This window comes from Mobula hypostoma, chromosome 1, assembly GCF_963921235.1.
Source record: "Mobula hypostoma chromosome 1, sMobHyp1.1, whole genome shotgun sequence".
Taxonomy (NCBI): Eukaryota; Metazoa; Chordata; class Chondrichthyes; order Myliobatiformes; family Myliobatidae; genus Mobula; species Mobula hypostoma.
The window spans coordinates 218,332,421-218,353,114 of NC_086097.1; the positions used below are offsets into that span (position 1 = coordinate 218,332,421).

Sequence of the window (20,694 nt, forward strand, 5' to 3'; positions counted from 1 at the left end):
GTAGACTCCATGATCCCTAAAGTCAACCCTCAAATAAAGGTGGATTGACAATAGGTTCAACCCACGAACCCAGAAAGGGAAAAGAATAAACAAGGGATGACGGGAAAGAGAACGCGACCAATCGGTAATATAAGTAGCCCAAGAAGAAAGAAAAACTAAAAAGTGAAGCCCCCCCACCCCCCCAGCCCGTACCCCCAAAGCTAAATCTAAGATAGACCAGCCAGAAAGAAGCAAGCACTAGAACTACCTCCATGACTTCCGATAGACGCTCACTAAAAAAAGTGTATATATAAAAAGATCAGCTAAAGTTATAAAACAGTAAAGGAATAAAAAAAAGTACACCGATTAAAATGAAAATGATATAATACAAAGAAAAAACAGGTACATATAAAGAAAACCGTTAACCTACAACAGACCGTATACTTAAACAAGAAAATGAAATATTAGCATAGACTAGCCACGAAAACTACAAAAAGTACGTTTGAAAACTACAAAGTTTAAGGCCTCCAGGGATATACGTAAAATGACGCTGAGGGAATAGCCACCCAGAATCCCCAGGGAAGAAGAAAGGAATGACGCAGTTAAATACTATACATCTTTATTCCTTCTGCCAAAGTGCTTGACCATACACTCCCTACACTATATCCATGTGCCACTTCTTTGCCCATTCTCCTAATCAGTTTAAGTCCTTCTGCAGCCTCCCTACTTCCTCAACACTACCTGCCCCTCCACCTGCCCTCATATTGTCTACAAACTTGGACTCAAAGCCATCAATTCATTGACATGTAACGTGAAAAGAAGCTGTCCCAACATCAACCCCTGTGGAAAACCACTGGTCACTGCCATCCATCCAGAGAAGGCCCCCTTTATTCCCACTCTTTACCTCCTTCCAGTCATTCAATCTTCTATCCTTGATGGTATCTTTACTGTAATTCCATGGTCCTTTATTGTACTTAACCACCTTCCTGTGCAGCGCCATGTCCAGGGCCTTCTGAAAATTCAAGTAAACAACATCCACTAATTCTCCTTTGTCTACCCTACCTGTTACTTCCTCAAATCATGTACCTTGGTACATCTGACAATTATAAACCAATGACCAATTTATGTACTTAATTTGAGGAAGGCAAATCAGAAAAAGAAATTCACAATAAGAGGTGGGCAACTGAGAAATTTAGTTTACCAGAGGGACATCTGAGCACATGTTATAGAACCCCAAAGGCAACAGGGCAGATAAAGGTAGCACTCTTCGACTACATTTCTATCACCTTGTATTTTCCACTTCAGAACAGGGAGATCATGCTATGCTGTATAATACACTGGGGTAGAAAGGAGAGGAGTATTGTGTTCATTTTTTATAGAGTCACAGAGCCGTCCTAAGCTCGGGAAACTGGGCCTTAGCACTCAGATTTGCAGCTGGATCTTCAACTTCCTCACAAACAGGCCCCAGGATGTAAAAATAAGGGACAAGCTCTCCTCTACAATCACTCTGAGCACCGGTACCCCACAAGGCTGTGTACTCAGCCCCCTGCTGTACTCACTGTACACCCATAATTGTGTAGCCAAGTTTCCATCGAACTCAATATATAAATTTGCTGACGACACCAAAATTATAGGCTGTACCTTGGGTAATGATGAGTTTGAGTACAGAGAGGAAATTAAGAACCTGGTGGCATGATGCGAAGACAATAACCTATCCTTCAACGTCAGCAAGACGAAGGCAAGTGGAACAGGTCAGAAACTTTAAGTTCCTCGGGGTCAATATCACAATTGACCTGACTTGGTCCAACCAAGCAAAGTCCACTGCCAAGAAGGCCCACCAGCGCCTTTACTTCCTGAGAAAGCTAAAGAAATTTGGCCTGTCCCCTAAAACCCTCACTAATTTTTATAGATGCACCGTGGAAAGCATTCTTCTGGGGTGCATCATAACCTGGTATGGAAGTTGTCCTGTCCAAGACCGGAAGAAGCTGCAGAAGATCATGAACACAGCCCAGCACATCACACAAACCAATCTTCCGTCCTTGGACTCACTTTACACCGCACACTGTCGGAGCAGTGCTGCCAGGTAATCAAGGACACGACCCACCCAGCCAACACACTTTTCGTCTCTCTTCCCTCGGGGACAAGGCTCAGGAGCTTGAAGACTCATACGGCCAGATTTGGGAACATCTTCTTTCCAACTGTGATAAGACTGATGAACGAATCCTGACCCGGATCTGGGCCGTACCCTCCAAATATCCGGACCTGCCTCTCGGTTTTTTTGCACTACCTTACTTTCCCTTTTCTATTTTCTATTTATGATTTATAATTTAAATTTTTAATATTTACTATCGATTTGTACTCCAGGGAGTGTAAAGCACAGAATCAAATATCGCTGTGATGATTGTACGGTCTAGTATCAATTGTTTGGCGACAATAAAGTATAAAGTATAAAGTATAAAGTATAAAGTCCTTCAGCCCACTGCATCTATGCCAACAATTTTGTACATCGATACTCATCCCACCTGCCCATGCTCTGCCTATTCAAGTACCTGTCTGGCTGCCTCTTAGATGTTGTTCATCATCTCCTCTTGCAGATCATCCCAGATACCAACTACTCCATGTAAGAAAAGATCATCACTCACATTTCCTTTAAACCTCCCCCCTCTAGCCTTAAGTTTCAGAAACCCACCACAATGGGACAGAGATGCTGGCTATAACTACGAAATAAAGATGCTTGGCTGTGAATCAATAAAAATCTTTTCATTCAAAGAGTCTGAGGTAGAGAACTCATTCTTAATAAAGATCATAGGAAGAGAAACTCTGATAGCAATTACAATGTCCGATCCCCTTCTATACCTTACAATTTGATCACACAATGACAGAACACATCTGTCTCCTGTATTTGCTCTGTGAAAACATTCCTCAAAATCACCTTCATTAACTGCAACTGTTGAGGCTGAAAGGATGTAATGTGTCTAACTGAAAGATGAGGTACTGGTTTTTATGTGCTTACAACTGGCTTTCAATCCAACTGCTTTGGAGGCCAAGGACAGATACATTAGAATGGAGAAAAGCACTAGGTGAGTGCAGGCCCATACTTCAAACTGAATAGGGCAAACTGCAAATCAATCATCCAGTGTCTTGGTTTCCCTGATGTAGAGAACATTGCACGGTGAACAGCACGTATAGTATAATATTGAAAGAAATTCTGTTTCACTGGAAGGAATATATGGAGCAATGGAAAATGAAGGGAAAGTGTTGTAAAGTGTTTCATCTTCAGCGCTTGGAAGGGAAGGTGCTATTGAAAGCAGAGTGGAAATAAACTGAAGATTATATCTGAGTATCCAGGTGGGATTGTTTACCCAGGCGAGGAAAATATGTTCAGTAATGCGAATCATACTGAGGTGGTGGAATTTCTGGAGACTCATCCCTTGAATGATTGAATGTGAGAGCTTCTAGGGTAAAGGGTGATGAAATAGACCCAGAGTGTTTAAGGAGAGTGGGGAGCACATTTACGAAGGGTGCTGCCATGGGAAAGCTGCATCCATCATTAATGGTTCCCACCATAAAGGCCATGTTCTCATCTACCACCTTTGGGTAGAAGGTACAAGGAGTCTTAGAACTCACACCACCAGGTTCAGGAAGCTAATACCCTACAACCAAGAGGCCGTTGAACCAACGTGGGTAACTTAACTCACCTCAACTCTGAACTGATTCCACATACTCACTTTCAAGGACTATACAACTCATGTTCTCAGTATTATTTATATTTGCACAATTTGTCCTCTTTTGCACATTGTTTTGTTTATTCATGTTTAGTTTTTCACAAATTCTATTTTATTTCTTTTTTTTCTGTAAACGCTTGCAAGAAATGAATCTTAAGATATTGTATGGTGACATTATCATACCTTGACAATTAATTTACTTTAACTTTGGAATGAAAGGGGAGGGGAGTAAAGAAATGCGATAGAATAAAGTCACAGGAAGGGAGGTATGATCAAATTGTGAATGCCCGTTGATTATAGCAGATATTGATTAACAACATTTCCAACAAAAGGCCCTTTGGTCAAGGGAAGGAAAGGGGATGGGAAAAAGAGGTAGCAATTGTAGACAAAGGTTGATATTGTTCAACTGATTTTGTTTCAAATTTTCAGTCTTTGCAGTTTTTTGTCTTTACTACATAAACATATCTCTATTAATGCAATTTTATGTAACAGAACTGTACTAGTATGCAAAATGTACAGAGCAGAATTTTTAAGACACTACGATTTCTTACTGTACACTCCCAGCAGATGTCACACTATCTGCTGCAAGCACTGGACCATTAACCAGACACTTACATCCAATCAGCAAATGTGACCCAAATGAGTCAGAAGGGAGAATAGCACATGTTACCTAGAGAGCCAGAAGGTAAACTTTCAAGATTTACCATTAGTTAATTAATAGACTGTCAGAATTATATATATTATGTTTCAAAGACAATCAAAAGTCCCTCTTTATACTTTATTGTCGCCAAACAATTGATACTTGAATGTACAATCATCACAGTGATATTTGATTCTGCGCTTCCCACTCCCTGGATTACAAATCGATAGTAAATATTAAAAATTTAAATTATAAATCATAAATAGAAAATAGAAAAATGGAAAGTAAGGTAGTACAAAAAAAAAACCCAGAGGCAGGTCTGGATATTTGGAGGGTACGGCCCAGATCTGGGTCAGGATCCATTCAGCAGTCTTACCACAGTTGGAAAGAAGCTGTTCCCAAATCTGGCCATACAAGTCTTCAAGCTCCTGAGCCTTCTCCCGGAGAGAAGAGGGATGAAAAGTGTGTTGGCTGGGTGGGTCGGGTCCTTGATTATCCTGGCAGCAGGATAAAAGAGAACGGTATAGATTTTCAACCTGGATCTTCGGAAAATGAAAAAAATTAATTTGAAACACTGTCGTGGTGAAGCTTTCTTTCTTTTAAAATCTTTTTATTAATTTTCCAAAATTATAAACAGAGTAGCAATATTGATACAGAGAAAGTGGAATTATCTTATTGTTGATAAACATGTACAAAAAAGACTTCAAATAATACAGGTGTAATAGACTTCCAAACTCTTAATATAGTTAATCATAAAGAAAAAAGAAATAAAAAGAAAGAAAAATGCAAAGAAACCCCCCCCACCAAAAAAACAAAAAAATAAAACTAAATACTAAACCCAAAGAGAAAGCAAACGGAACAAAACAAGGCTAGACCAATATCTTAAATCGATTACATTCAATAATGTCATCAACTCCACTCCTCTATTCATATATTTTAAATTAATAAAAGGATTCGGAAAAGGTCAAGTTACATCATATGGAAATGTTGAATAAATGTCTTCCAAGTCTCTTCAAATTTAACCGAAGGATCAAAAATGACACTTCTAATTTTTTCTAAATTTAAACATGATATAGTTTGAGAAAACCATTGAAATGTAATAGGAGGGTTGGTCTCCTTCCAATTCAATAAAATACATCTTCTGGCCATTAAAGTAACAAATCCGATCATCTGACAGGCTGAAGAGGATAAAGATCTATGTTCCATCATTGGCAAACCAAAAATTGCTGTAATAGGATGGGATTGTAAATCAAAACACAAAACTATTGAAATAATATCAAAAATATCTTTACAGAATTTTTCCAAAATAGGGCAGGACCAGAACATATGAGTCAAGGAAGCCATCTCAGAGTGACACCTGTCACAAATAGGGTTTACATGGGAATAAAAACAGGCTAGTTTATCTTTAAACTTATGGGCCCTATGCACTACTTTAAATTGTATTAGCGTATGTTTGGCACATATAGAGGAAGAGCTAACTAATTGAAAAATTTTATCCCATTTCTCTATAGGTAGGCAAAGTTCAAGTTCCCTTTCCCATTCATTTTTAATTTTATCAGATATACCTGGCTGTAATTTCATAATTATATCATAAATAGTTGCTATTAATCCCTTCTGAAAGGGATTTAAACCTAAAATTTTATAGATGATATCAGTAGGGTGTGAAATCAGGAAGGTAGGCAGTGTGGTATTTAAAAAGTTTATTTGTAAATATCTAAAAAAATGGGATCTGGGCAAATTATATTTATTAGATAACTGTTCAAAAGACATGAAATGGTTATTCAGAAATAAGTCACGGAAACATGTTATACATTTCATTTCCATATCAAAAAGGCTTGATCCATAACCAAAGGTTGAAAAAAAAATCTAATCATGGTGAAGCTAATATTGATTTCTCCTCATAAAGGCTTTGTCTAAGTCAGTGATTAAAATCTATTATTAGAAGACCGCAGGATCTTTAATGGAAGGTGATAAACCAAACAGCAAAAAATTAACAATAAAATAGTCTTAGCTCTTCTGCTGATGCTTACATAAATCTGAAACATTACAGTTAAATAGGTATATTTGCATACAATACGTCACGACAGAAAACAGAGTCAATGTGGAAGTTATATTAGGATTGCTCATTATTTGTGGGGTAGAGAAGGGGAACACTTTGCATCTAGTGATCATAATGCCATCAGTTTCAAGGTAATTATGGAAAAGGATAGGTCTGGTCAGGCTGAAATTATAAATCAGAGAAAGATTCTGGTAAGAGCGGATTGAGATATGATGCTTTCTGGCAAAGAAGTATTTGGTAAATGGGAGTGCATCAAAAGTGAAATTTCCTGGCAGAATAAAAGGCAAGGATACAGTTTTATGAAACCTTGGTTTTCGAGAGATATTGTGGCCCTGGTTATGGAAAAGGAGGAGGCCCACAGCAGGTATAGGAAGGCAGGAACAAATGGGGTATCGAGGAGTACAAGAAATGCAAGAGAACATTTAAGGAGGAGATCAAGAAGGCTAAAAGAAGACATGAATGAGGTTGCTCTAGCAGACAAGGTAAAGGAGAATCCTAAGGGTCTCTACAGATATATTAAGAGCAAAAGGATAGCAAAGGACACAATTTGTCCTCTGGAAGATCAGGGTGGTAATCTATGGAAAGAGATTGGGGGGGGGGGGAGACACATCTTAAATTAATTTTTCCGACTGCACTTTATTTTACTAGGAAGACGGACACAGTCTATGGATGCAAGGCATTGCAGCAGCGAAGCCATGGACTCTACAGATTATAGAGAAGAAGATGTTTGCTGTCTTGAGGCAAATTAGGGGGGATGATAGCCAATTTTCTTCAATTGTTTAAGAAAGGCTCTAAGAATAAGCCAGGAAAGTTATTGGGAGGTATTCTAATGGACTGAGTATACAAAGATTTGGATAGACAGGGACTGGTTGGGGATAGTTAACATGGCTTTGCGTGTCATAAGTCATGACTAACCAATCTTAGAGTTCTTCAAGGAAGTTACCAGGAAAGCTATAGACAAGGCAGTGGGTGTTGTCTACATGGACTTTAGCAAGGCCCACATGGGAGGTTGATCAAGAAGGTTCAATCATTTGGCATTCAAGGTGAGGTAGTAAATTGGATTAGACATTGGCTTCAAGGAAGAAGCCAGAAAGAGGTGGTAGATAGTTGCCTCTCTGACCGGAGGCCTGTGCCTAGTGTTATGCCACAGGGATCGGTGCTGGGTCCATTATTGTTTGTCATCTGTATCAACAAGCAGGATGATAAACAACCCAGAGATTCATTTTCTTGTCTGCATACTCTGTCAACCTATAGAATAATAATCATAACAGATGGGACAAGTTAAGTTTGGTGAAGTTATCCGCTTTCATTCAATAGCCTTATGTTCCTGAAACTGGTGGAGAGTCTTCAGGCTCCTGAAACTTCTTTCTGATGGCAGCAGTGAGAAGAGAGCATGGCCTGGAAGGTGGGGGTCCCTGATGATGGATGCTGCTTTCCTGGGACAGTGTTTCACGTAGTTGTGCTCATTGTTGGGTATGTAACTGCCACTTTCTGTTTGGAGTTTCCATACCAGGCTGTGATGCGGCCATTCAATATACTCCCCCACCACACATCTATAGAAATCTGTCAAAGTTTTAGATGCCATGCTGAATCTCCACAAACTCCTGAGGAAATAGAGATGCTGCTGTGCGTTCTTCATAATTGAACTTGTCTGCTGGGCTCAGGACAGGTCCTCGATATAATAACACTGAGGAATTTAAAGTCACTATTCTCCAATAAACCAGTAAATTGGGCACGCAGCATTCCACACCACCGATGTCCAACAGGGTCCTGCAGTCACAAGAAAAGTGACGAAGACTATCACTCGCCGTTAGAATGCACACCACCTTCGTGCACCAATACCTCTCAGTCGCAAGCAACATCACGGTCTGCACCAGCTCCAGCTCCTTCCGCTTCTCTGTTTCTCTGCCAACGAGCAACTCGCTGATGGGGTAGACTGCAGTACTTGAAGTTCTTAATGTACAACAGGGTCTTGTAGTCATAGCAAATATGTTTTAAAAAAAGACTATAACACCTTTCATTGACTCCATAGAAGCTGGCCATCTTACTGGAAGTTTGGAAGTCACCGATTGTTTTGCAATTGGTTGGTGGCTTCTTGGTTTGCTGCAATTTTACAGCCATTTGTTTCCTTACACAAAAACACCCAGCCACTTTTCTTGGCGTAACACAGCTGAATAAAAGCCTTGCTTTTTAAAAAACAGAGGGAGAGAGAAACCGGGGAATTATAGACCGGTTAGCCTGACATCGGTGGTGGGGAAAATGCTAGACTCAGTTATCAAAGATGTGATAACAGCACATTTGGAAAGCAGTGAAAGCGGACAAAGTCAGCATGGATTTGTGAACGAAAAATCATGTCTGACGAATCTCATAGAATTCTTTGAGGATGTAACTAGTAGAGTGGATAGGAGAGAACCAGTGGATGTGGTATATTTGGATTTTCAAAAGGTTTTTGACAAGGTCCCACACAGGAGATTAGTGTGCAAACTTGAAGCACAGGGTATTGGAGGTATGGTATTGATGTGGATAAAGAATTGGTTGGCAGACAGGAAGCAAAGAGTGGGAATAAACGGGACCTTTTCAGAATGGCAGGCAGTGACTAGTGGGGTACCGCAAGGCTCAGTGCTGGGACCCCAGTTGTTTACAATATATATTAATGACTTGGATGAGGGAATTAAATGCAGCATCTCCAAGCTTGCGGATGACACGAAGCTGGGCGGCAGTGTTAGCTGTGAGGAGGATGCTAAGAGGATGCAGGGTGACTTGGATAGGTCAGGTGAGTGGGCAAATTCATGGCAGATGCAATTTAATGTGGATAAATGTGAGGTTATCCACTTTGGTGGCAAGAACAGGAAAACAGATTATCTGAATGGTGGCCGATTAGGAAAAGGGGAGGTGCAATGAGACCTGGGTGTCATTGTACACCAGCCATTGAAAGTGGGCATGCAGGTACAGCAGGCGGTGAAAAAGGCAAATGGTATGTTGGCATTCATAGCAAAAAGATTCGAGTACAGGAGCAGGGAGGTTCTACTGCAGTTGTACAAGGCCTTGGTGAGACCACACCTGGAGTATTGTGTGCAGTTTTGGTCCCCCAATCTGAGGAAAGACATTCTTGCCATAGAGGGAGTTCAAAGAAGGTTCACCAGATTGATTCCTGGGATGGCAGGACTTTCATGTGAAGAAAGACTGGATCAACTAGGCTTATACTCACTGGAATTTAGAAGATTGAGGGGGGATCTTATTGAAACGTAAAAAATTCTAAAGGGATTGGACAGGCTAGATGCAGGAAGATTGTTCCTGATGTTGGGGAAGTCCAGAACGAGGGGTCACAGTTTGAGGATAAAGGGAAAGCCTTTTAGGACCGAGATGAGGAAAAACTTCTTCTCACAAAGAGTGGTGAATCTGTGGAATTCTCTGCCACAGGAAACAGTTGCGGCCAGTTCATTGGCTATACTTAAGAGGGAGTTAGATATGGCCCTTGTGGCTAAAGGGATCAGGGGGTATGGAGAGAAGGCAGGTACAGGGTTGGATGATCAGCCATGATCATACTGAATGGCGGTGCAGGCTCGAAGGGCCGAATGGCCTACTCCTGCATCTATTTTCTATGTTTCTATGAAAAGGGGAACCCATTGCTTTGCAGGAGAATTGAGTGATTATCAGGCACTGGGTTAGATCAGAGATATTAGCAGAGCCTTTAATCCAAATTATGGATAATTTACCAACCACCTGAAAATAGAACTTAAAATCCTTTATTCTTTTAAATCTGATCTCTGGATCTTTTACTTCTCCATAAATGCAGTAGTAAAATATTCGGTTTACTTGTAGGCTTCTATAATGACATGCCAATGTTCATACTTTTTGTACACTTGTTTTTGGGGTTTAATCTCTCATCTAGGAAGCATATTAACTTCTTTTCAAAAAGGTCTGTATATATATTACAGACTTAATTAAAGCTATAAAGCAACCACAGAGAATTTTTCACACATATGCGTGACAGCTCAACATTATTAATTATGCCAGAGGATGTTTTTATCTTATTGTCACCTGAACTAAATTGAACATTGAAATTTCAAATATATTTAGGTAGTTATTTTTCTGTTCACCAATTATGTGTAAAATCCTCAAGAGAAAATGTGAATCTTTCTGCCACTGTAACAAATAAAGTTCACTATTGAAGTGTGCTGCATTTTTCTTTTCCAATTTTTCAAGTCATGATCCAAATATTTAAAGAGGATTGATGAACAGTATAACAAGTTACCAGAGGCACTAGACAGCGAACTGAAGAAGCTTACAATAAACAGCTATTCACAAAGGACACCTCAACTTAGACCATAAGACCATAAGATATAGGAGCAGAATTAGGCTATTCTGCCCATTGAGTCTGTTCTGCCATTTCATCATGGCTGATTCCGAATCCATCTCACCATATCCCTTGATGTCTCCATCAATCAGAAATCTATCAGCTTCTGTTTTAAATATACCCTTGGACTTGGCCTCCACCACAGTCTGTTGCAGAGATTCACCCCTCTTTGGTTAAAAAAATTAACTCTTCTGAAAGAAGAGCTAGTCCTGACGAAGGGTCTCGGCCCGAAACGTCGACTGTACCTCTTCCTATAGATGCTGCCTGGCCTGCTGCGTTCACCAGCAATTATTATGTGTTTTGCTTGAAATTCCAGCGTTGCAGATTTCCTCGTGTTTGTGCTATGGGATTTTATTTTGTTAAGCAGCCTCATATTGGCCTTATCAAATGTCTTCTAAAAATCTAAGTAAATGATTTACTTTTACTTTTACAAGGGAACTGCCTTCCCTTTGTTCACCCCGCTTGTTACTTATTCAAAGAATTCCAACAGATTTGTCAGGCAAGATTTCCCTTTCCAGAAACCATACTGACTTTGACTTATTTTATCATTAGTCTCCAAGTACTCCAAAACCTCGACCTTAATAATGGACTCCAACACTTTCCCAACCATTGAGGCTAGACTAACTGGTCTATAATTTCCTCTCTTTTATCTTCCTCCTTTCTTAAAGAGTGGAGTGACATTTGCAATTTTCCAGTCCTCTGGGACTATGCCAGAATCAAGTGATTCTTGAAGAAAGATCATGACCAATGTATCTGTTATCTTGTCAAACTTGCTGTGTACATACATCTATTGATGCTTCTGGACACATCTTCAGTGATGTTCCTGGAATCATCGGGTGTTTCGGGTCTTTCAACATCATACAACCTCCTCCAGGTGACCCAGCCGGGGCTGATCAGACACCAGCTTGCGTCCAGATGGCTAGCTACTTATGACTCCATGGCTGCCCTCTTCTGAGCCACAGCCATCTTGAGGCCCTTTCTGCCGCATCGGTGGTACTGCGGATGGTTCTCCTCTTCCTCTCTCCCTCGATGTCCAAAATGCTGAAGGCTCTAACTAAAGAATGGGCTACGAATCCCCTACAACCAACCTCCACTGGGAGACACCTCGCTCTCCATCCAGCCTGCTGACAGTTGCTGACCAGTACTGCGTACTTGGAAAGCTTCCTTTCAAAGGCCTCTTCCAAGCTATCTTGCCATGGGACTGTCAGCTCCAGCAGCACCACTTGCTTAGTCGACTCAGACACTAGGACAATGTCTGGTCGCAGGGTGGTGGCTAAGATATAGTTGGGGAACTTCAGCTGCCCTTCGAGGTCCACCAACAGCTGCCAGTCCCTTGCAGAGGTCAGAATGCCTGCAGATGTTCTTTTGGCAGGTATTGGCTGCTCCCCAGCTCTAACAAAGGCAATGGTCTGCTTGGAGGGTCGGGACCGCTTCGCCCACTCAACTCCTGCACTGACAGCTTCAGCGATGGTCTTCAGGACCTGGTCACGCCTCCACCTGTACCGTCCCTCACCAAGTGCCCTTGCACAGCCACTGAGGATGTACTCCAGGGTTCCTCGCTTGGTTCATTCTGGGCCCTCTGCACTCTGGTTCAGCAGACTTAGTGAGCATGTTCATGGCTAGGGAGAACATTTAATTTGCTTCAAGTTGTGATAAATAAAATATAAGTAATGGATTATTTTAAGATATATTGTACAATCAGTAATTTTGAAATGGTAGCTAAAAGCAACCATTTTGCTCTTTGACTCCATGGGCAATTTGAATAGCATTTCACAATTTGTTTAAAAACCATCTTTTCTTGGACATGCACTGTATAGTTCCAATAAAAGGCTCAAAGAACTTCAACACTTTAATTACACCCTATCATACAATTATGCTCTTCTTGACATGTAAGATCAAAGACTATTATGAGGGATAAAGGTAAAATTAGAGAAAAAAATCTCAGATACTAGATTTGCACATATTTTTATGTACATATAGTGTATGGAAATGTTTTATACTGGGATGCATTGTGATAGTAACAACCTCCAGATGAAACCATGCCCAATTAGAAACTGAGGTGGGTATTTATTGCAAGGTTGCAGGTCAACGTATCTGGAATTTTCCCTGTGTTAGATGAACATTTATTGATGCAATCAGTATTGCAGTACCTATTTTCACAATTACTAATCACTAGTCAAAACAAAAACAAGGAGCAAATTCATGGCAACAAGAACTGAACTAAAGGATCCACAGTATGAATGTTCTTCTCCCAGCCTGTCAACATTCAATATCACAAGCATTACAGTGCATTCCCTCAAAGACCATTGTGCTTTTGTGTCATGCACCTCTGTCTATGATGGTTCAATTTTTTTTTGACAGACTTATCAGCTTACCACACATGGGGCCACTTGCAGCATAGAGCTTAACCAATGCTGCTGATTATCTGGGGATTATAGTATTGGGGTGGAATGGTGCCGTTCCCTCTCTCAGGATTTACTTCATCTCCTTGAGAAACCTTTTTCTGTGACTACCATGGGGAGATATTCTATAAAGCTGGATGCTCTCTTATGCTTTCGGCACAGTGATACTACATTAACTGGGATCTCTTCATACAGATGCTTTCATAAAATATACATGTAAAGATTTTATGTCTGAAAAGCAACTTAATGATTTTATTGGTGATTTTTTTTCTCTTCAATTTTTGATACTTTGCAGGTGGCTGCATGCAGCCACCATTTGGCATTCGAAGAAGAGGTGAACTCCAATTTGCATGCTAAAATATTTATGTCCTTTGCAGTTGTTCAAAATGATCATCTTCAGTTGAGAGTCTCTCGTAATGACCCTGTGTATATTCAATGTGATTTTAAAAACACCACTGTCCAAAATTGAGGATTTCCTTATTACTTGTTTATTCAGAGCACCATATTTATTTGCTTTGCTGCAATAGTATTTTTGAGTATTACGGTGACAAATTTGTACCATATACGGCTGCACAGAAAGGTAAAATACAGAAATAGCATTAAATCATTGTACATTTTAGCTTATTTATGCAAAATTAAAAAAACAAATCAAACTATATGGTGATAAATAGCCCTCACTTCAAGGGGCACTCTTTTAGGAGATGGTTTGTAATATTTTTGATGGCTAATGTCGTCTCTGTACATGTGGGTCTGATTAGCGATTCTGGCAGCAAAAATCCATAATATCCGGTATCTCGTAGTTCAAATGCAAATGCATAGGGAATCCCTTGTTTATAGGCCCAGTCAATAGAACTACCAGATATGGCATCTAAAAGGGAAGAAGCAAATATATTACAACATGTATTTCAGTACATATTAGAAGTTCAGAAAATATGGCAATAATTTTGACCCATGTTAGTTTGTTAAAAATACTTGTGCTATATTTTAAGAAATTAAAATTTTAAAATTTAGCACTCAAAAGTAAAAAAAAATTGGAAGAATTTCACAGGCACAGCAGTATCTTCAACTCTGCTCTTCCCCTCACTATGTTGATAATTTTTAGAATTAAATCCAAATTTGATAAATAGGAGAACATTTCAATCATGGTCTATATGCTGTGCGGACTCACCTGGAGTTAATAAAATGTAATTCTCCTGATCCATTTCCAACCCTCATGGGCTACTCTCTATCTATCTAATTATGTACAGTATTTTTCATAAAGGCGGCAACATGAAAGGAAATCTGTATGTGATTACTTAGTTCTTTATTGGGGCACAGGGAAAGCTGATCAATGTAGTTCAGATCATTGCTGTGTGGATTTTCAGAAGCTTTTTGATGATATAGCACATAAGAGGTTTGCTAAGTATATAGAAGCCTGTAGAGTTAAGACAAATTTGGTGATATCGAATTATTAAGAACGTGTTTTACAGCCAAAAGAGATTATGTTCCAGCAGCCCTACAGCTATATATTGCCTATTTGAAACTTTAATGACTATGTCCCAAAAGATCCCCTCCCATTCTAATTTTTCATTACCCTTTATTAGAAAATGATCTCTACAGAAGTAGGCAATTCAACCTGTCATCTTGAGTTAGCTCTTTGGCAACGGTATCCCATTAATCTTAGTGCCAAGTCTTCTGTTTTCCCTTTAAATATGGCAAGTTCCAGTTCTTTTTTGGATGTTACTGTTGTTTCTGTATCTGTCAAATTTCAGGCAATGTGTTTGAGACAAAGACAAACTTACGTTTGACAAAAGTCAGTCATGTTTCCTCAGTTTCTTTATTATTATCTTAACAGTACAATCTTCTATAGGGTGGTGTGCTTAGGGTAATGGCATCAATACGGATGATGCCAACAGGCTGAATAGACTGATTAGAAAGGCAGGCTCTGTTATAGGAATCATACTGGACACACTGGAGGCTGTGGTAGGACAAAGGGCTCTATTGAAAATTCTGGCAATGCTGGACAATGTTTCTCACCCTCTGCATGCCACCTTGGCTGAACAGAGGAGCACTTTTAGTTAAAGACCAAGATAACTGCGCTGCTCCAAAGAGCACTATATGAGGTCATTCTTACCCTCGGCCATTACGCTCTACAGCGAGTGATGGCCCCCTCCTGTTAGGCAGTCTGAGGCAACTTTTTTAAAATTAATTAATTATTTCTCTTTTTATTTTTGTATATTTTAAATCTGTGCATTGGTAATGCTACTGTGACACTACACTTACCTTTGGGATCAAAAAAGTATCTAACTCTTGGACGTGTTTGGTACTGGAAACAAATTTGCATTTAATCAAATCAATCATGGTTTTAACAATTCTTTTCTTAATCCCTCTTAAGAGCATAACTCCAACTTCTCCAGACTTGCTTTAAACCTAAGGACCATTATTTTAAAATTTAATACTCTGGTAAATCTTTTCATCCTCCTCCAAGGCCTTCCTGATTGGTTATGTATTAAACTCAACAATGTTCCAGCTGAGGCTTAACCAGGTTTTGCAATTTGTTCCTGTAAGCGTTTGGAACAGCCTCCTCAATTATACACAACCCTTCGAAGGCAGTAATACACGTGCAAAGTTCTTGTTTTTCCAGGTTTTTGAAATTAAACCACTTAGTCCATTCTTCCATTTTACTGCACTAAATTTCATTTGCCATTTCATTTGTCTTTCATGGTACCTAGAAGCACGCTTTCCAAATTTCTGGGCTCTTATCTGAAATTTATGTATCCAGCTTCGGACCTTTGGTGCATAGCTGAAAGGATAGCGGTTTTATTTTGGACTACCGGGAATAGCATTGTATACCTTTTTCTTGTCTGATGAAACATGCTCGGAATGAATCTTCTGTCTGTTATCCAACATTGGTTCTCTGCTGTTACTCTCTGTATAATGATATAGATTTTGCTCTCTCTGGCATTTTACCCAGTGCCATTGAAAAATCTCACAGGCATTACAACATGACTTTCATCATCCAATACTTGTATAACACCACAATCAATAGTAAGGTTAGTCATCTCAATTTTCCTTTAAGTGCAATTCTCCTCTTGCAAACTATTTTATTATTCCATATAATTAACTGTCCCGCAAATGTTTCCCACTATTAACATATGGCTGACTCTACTGTCATTACCGGATTTATCTTGTTTCCTTTTCTAAACAGAAATGTAACATTTTCAATCTCAAATCATCTGAAAGCATTCCAATATGCAAAGAAAAGTGGAAGACTGTAGTCAAGCTTATTTCAATTTCCACTGTACTTTCCTCAGTAACCAGGCTATATTCCATTCAGACCAGGTGACTTTTATGTTTTAAAAACTATCAATCTCTAAAAATCTCCTTTCTATTCTTACTTTAACCATTCATTCTGATGCATCTTTATACTGTTAAATTGGTGTCATCCTCTGCTCAAATAAAGATAGATTTAATTTAGTAAACTAACAAGTACCTGCTAAGATTTTACTATACTTTTTGACATTCAGCTACAGACATTAAAAGATCTGTTCATCACCAGAGGAAAGGAAGACGCTGAAAAAATTACTGCTGACTCCACCCACCTTAGCAGTTACCTATTCACCAAACTGCCATCAGGGAGACGCTGCAAGTCCATCACTACCAGGGCTACACATCTCCTAAGCTTCCTTCCTGTAGCTATCCAGCTTCTCAACAAAACTCACTCAGGTGTAATACCCTCACTGTCCCATCAGAACATCCATTAAATGGTCTTTCCTGCTGTCCTTGTTCTGTTGATAATTATACAGTCTGTTTATATGTTCGCACCAATTTAAGTTTGATTATTGGCGTTTGCACATGTTGAGGTCTGCTATTTGTTGATCGCTCAGGGCCATTTGCACCATTGATTTGTAAATTGTTGGTTGTTTTTGTGTTGTCTGTTGTGTGTCCTTTGTTTCATGGAATCCTGGTTAACCCCTTCCGTACCAGATGCAGCGATTCAGATCGACGGGTTTACTATACACCGCCAGGATAGATCTATAGAGTCTCTCAAAAGCAGAGGTGGAGGAGTATGCCTCATGATCAACTCTTCTTGGTGCACAAATATATCAGTGCTGTCCCAATTCCGCTCACCAGACCTGGAATATATAGCAGTAAAGTGTCATCCTTTTTTATTCACCACAAGAGTTCTCTGGGGTCATTCTGGTAGGAGTTTACATTCCACCTCAGGGCCATGTCAAACAGGCTTTAGATGATCTGAGCAATGGGATCACCATGTGTGAAACAGCGCACTCTAATGCCTTCACCATCATTTTGGGAGATCTTAACCAGGCCAGTCTGAAAAAAATCACTAAGCAACTACTATCAACAGATCACTTGCAATACCAGAGGAAACAACACACTGGACCATTGCTACACCACCATCAAGAATGCCTACCATGCTATTTCACGCACTCACTTCGGGAAGTCTGATCACCTGGCTGTACTTCCACTCCCTGAGTATAGGCAGAGATTGAAGACCTCAGCACCAGCAGTGAGGACCAAGAAGGTTTGGACAAGGGAAGTACAGGAGTGCCTACAGGACTGCTTTGAATTGGTGGACTGGACTGTATTCAGGGATTCATCTTCAAACCTGGATAAGTATGCTGCAGTTGTTACTGACTTCATTAAAAACTCTGTGGATGAGTGTGTGCCTACAAAGACTTACTGTACATTCCCAAACCAAAAGCCGTGGATGAATCAAGAGATACATCGTCTGCTGAGGGCATTCAAGTCTGGCAACCCAGGCCTGTACCAGAAAACCAGGTATAAGAACATAAGAACATAAGAAATGGAAGCAGGAGTAGGCCATCCGGCCCATCGAGCCTGCCCTGCCATTCAATAAGATCATGGCTGATATGTCTGTAAACTCAGCTCTACCGACCTGCCTTTTCCCCATAGTCCTGAATTCCCCTATGTAAAAATCTATCTAACTGTATCTTAAATATATTGAGTGAAGAAGCCTCAACTGCTTCCCTGGGAAGAGAATTCTACAGATTCACCACTCTCTGGGGAAAAGCAGTTTCTCCTCATCTCCATCCTAAATCTTCTCCCCTGAATCTTGAGGCAATGTCCCCTAGTTCTAGTCTCACCTATCTATGGAAACAACTATCCTACTCCTACCTTATCTATCCCTTTCAAAAATTTGTATCTTTCTATAAGATCCCCTCTTATTCTGGCCCTTGTGGCTAAAGGGATCAGGGGGTATGGAGGGAAGGCTGGTACAGGGTTCTGAGTTGGATGATCAGCCATGATCATACTGAATGGCAGTGCAGGCTCAAAGGGCTGAATGGCCTACTCCTGCACCTGGTGAACCTCCTCTGCACTGCCTCCAAAGCCAGTATATCCTTCCTCAAGTATGGAGACCAGAACTGCACACAGTACTCCAGATGCGGCCTCACCAGTACCCTGTATAGTTGCAGCATGACCTCCCTCCTCTTGAATTCAATCCCTCTAGCAATGAAGGCCAACATTCCATTTGCCTTCTTAATAACCTGTTGTACCTGCAAGCCAACTTTTTGCGATTCATACACAAGCGCTCCCAAGTCCCTCTGCACAATAGCATGCTGCAATCTTTCACCATTTAAATAATAATCTACTCTTCTATTATTGCTTCCAAAGTGGATGATCTCTCACTTACTAATGTTGTATTCCACCTGCAAGACCTTAGCCCACTCACTTAACCTATCTATATCCCTCTGCAGACTCTCCACATCCTCTGTCAGCATCATCAGGTGCCAAGCCCACTTTGAGCTTTGACTGCCATGGCCCACACACTCCTGTTTCGGGTCAAGTGGATCAATTCATTGGTATTCATTTCCAGTTCTCTGGCTGCTGTCTCCATCATCATTTGTCTGTCTTCCTCTTGCTTTCTTCCCTTCAATCTTTCCCATAATTACTGTGCATTCTAACTCCTCTTTCCTAATCACATGTCCAATGAAATTACGTTGCCTTTTCATGATCTCATACATTATTTCTCTTTTTGTGTTTGCTCTGTTCATGACATCCTCATCCATGATATTCTTTGCATCCTCCTCAAAAACCACATCCCTGCTGTTTCAATTTGTTTCCTCATATTACTAGATATTGTCCAACATTCTGAGCCATATAACATAACTGGATAAATGTAACATTTCAGTACTCTGAGGTGGGTTGTCGTGCCTAGTTTAGTATTGGTCAGTATACTCTTCATTCTCGTAAAGGTGTCTTTTGCCATCCTTGTTCTTCTTTTGATGTCCATGTCGCACCTGCCATCTGATGTCACCCAGCTTCCTAAGTAGCAAAAGTTCTTTACTTGTTTTATGTCTTCCCCATTTATTCTCAGCCTGCAGATAGGATTCTCCTTCTTTTTGGATATCACCATACAGTGTATTTTTGCAATTGATAGATAGACCCATTTTTTGCACTTTCTTCAACAATTATATCAATTAAGTTTTGTAGTTCTTCCTCCATACTTGCAATTAACATAGTGTCATCCAGATATCTGAAATTATTGATGTTTTTACCACCAACTTTGATTCCCAAGATGTCTCTTATTTTTTGTAATATTGTTTCACTGTACACATTAAATAAATCGGGGGAGAAAAACACACCCTTGTCTAATGCCTCTCTTGATTTTCGTAAACTGACTCAATTCTCCATCTATTCTTACAGTGGTAGTTTGTTCCCAGTACAGATTTCTGATTAGGCAGAGGTCTTTCGAATCTAGATCTAGAGTTTTCTGTAATATTTTAAATAACTTATTGTGCTTCGCTTTATCAAATGCTTTTGTGTAGTTGATAAAACAAACAAACAAATCTTTTTGCACTTGAATAGCTCATTCTGATAGTATCCTTAACATCAATATTGTGTTTCTTGTACCTTTGTCTTTCACAAAACCACATTGTTCCTATTTCAGCTTGTATCTTACTTTTAGCTCTTGTCATCAAAATTCTTAGAAGTATCTTGGTGATATGACTCAGTAACCTGATGGTCCTATGTAATTCACATTCTATTCCTCTAGGTTTCTTAGGAAGAGTGATAACCACTGATTTTTTTCATCTCTTCTGGTATTATTCCAGTCTCATAAATGTCATTGATTAAATCAGTAAGTTTTTCAATTCCATAATCTTCAAGGGTGATAATTTGTTCTATTACTAATTCATCAGGACCTGCTGCCTTTCCTTTCTTCATTTTATTTATTGCATTACATCCTCTGCACAATTTGCTTTTCCACTGAGTTTAGTGCCATCAGCAAATTTTGCTACGCTACACTCAGTCCCCTCTTCCAAATCATCAGTGTAAATGGTAAACAGCTGTGGGCCCAGCACCAACCCCTGAGGCACCCCAATCACCACAGACTGCCAACCGGAGAAACACCTATTTCTACCAACTCTCTGCCTTCTATTGGTTAACCAATCCACTATCCATGCCAATACACTTCCTCCGACTCCATGCATCCATATCTTATTTATCTTTTGTGTGGCACCTTTTCAAATGCCTTATGGAAATCCAAGTATATGACATCCACCTGTTCC

General features: G+C 39.9%; 1 protein-coding gene across 1 annotated transcript in view; it reads right to left on the reverse strand.

Annotated features, from left to right (window-relative positions):
• Nucleotides 1–13,741: 13,741 nt before the first annotated feature.
• Nucleotides 13,742–20,694, reverse strand: part of cpa6 (carboxypeptidase A6) — an 82,268-nt gene continuing 75,315 nt past the window's right edge. The window contains exon 11 of the mRNA XM_063042008.1: nt 13,742–14,030. Within this exon, the coding sequence (XP_062898078.1) occupies nt 13,837–14,030 (194 nt within the window). The 3' untranslated portion in view covers nt 13,742–13,836. The remainder of the gene's footprint in view (nt 14,031–20,694) is intronic.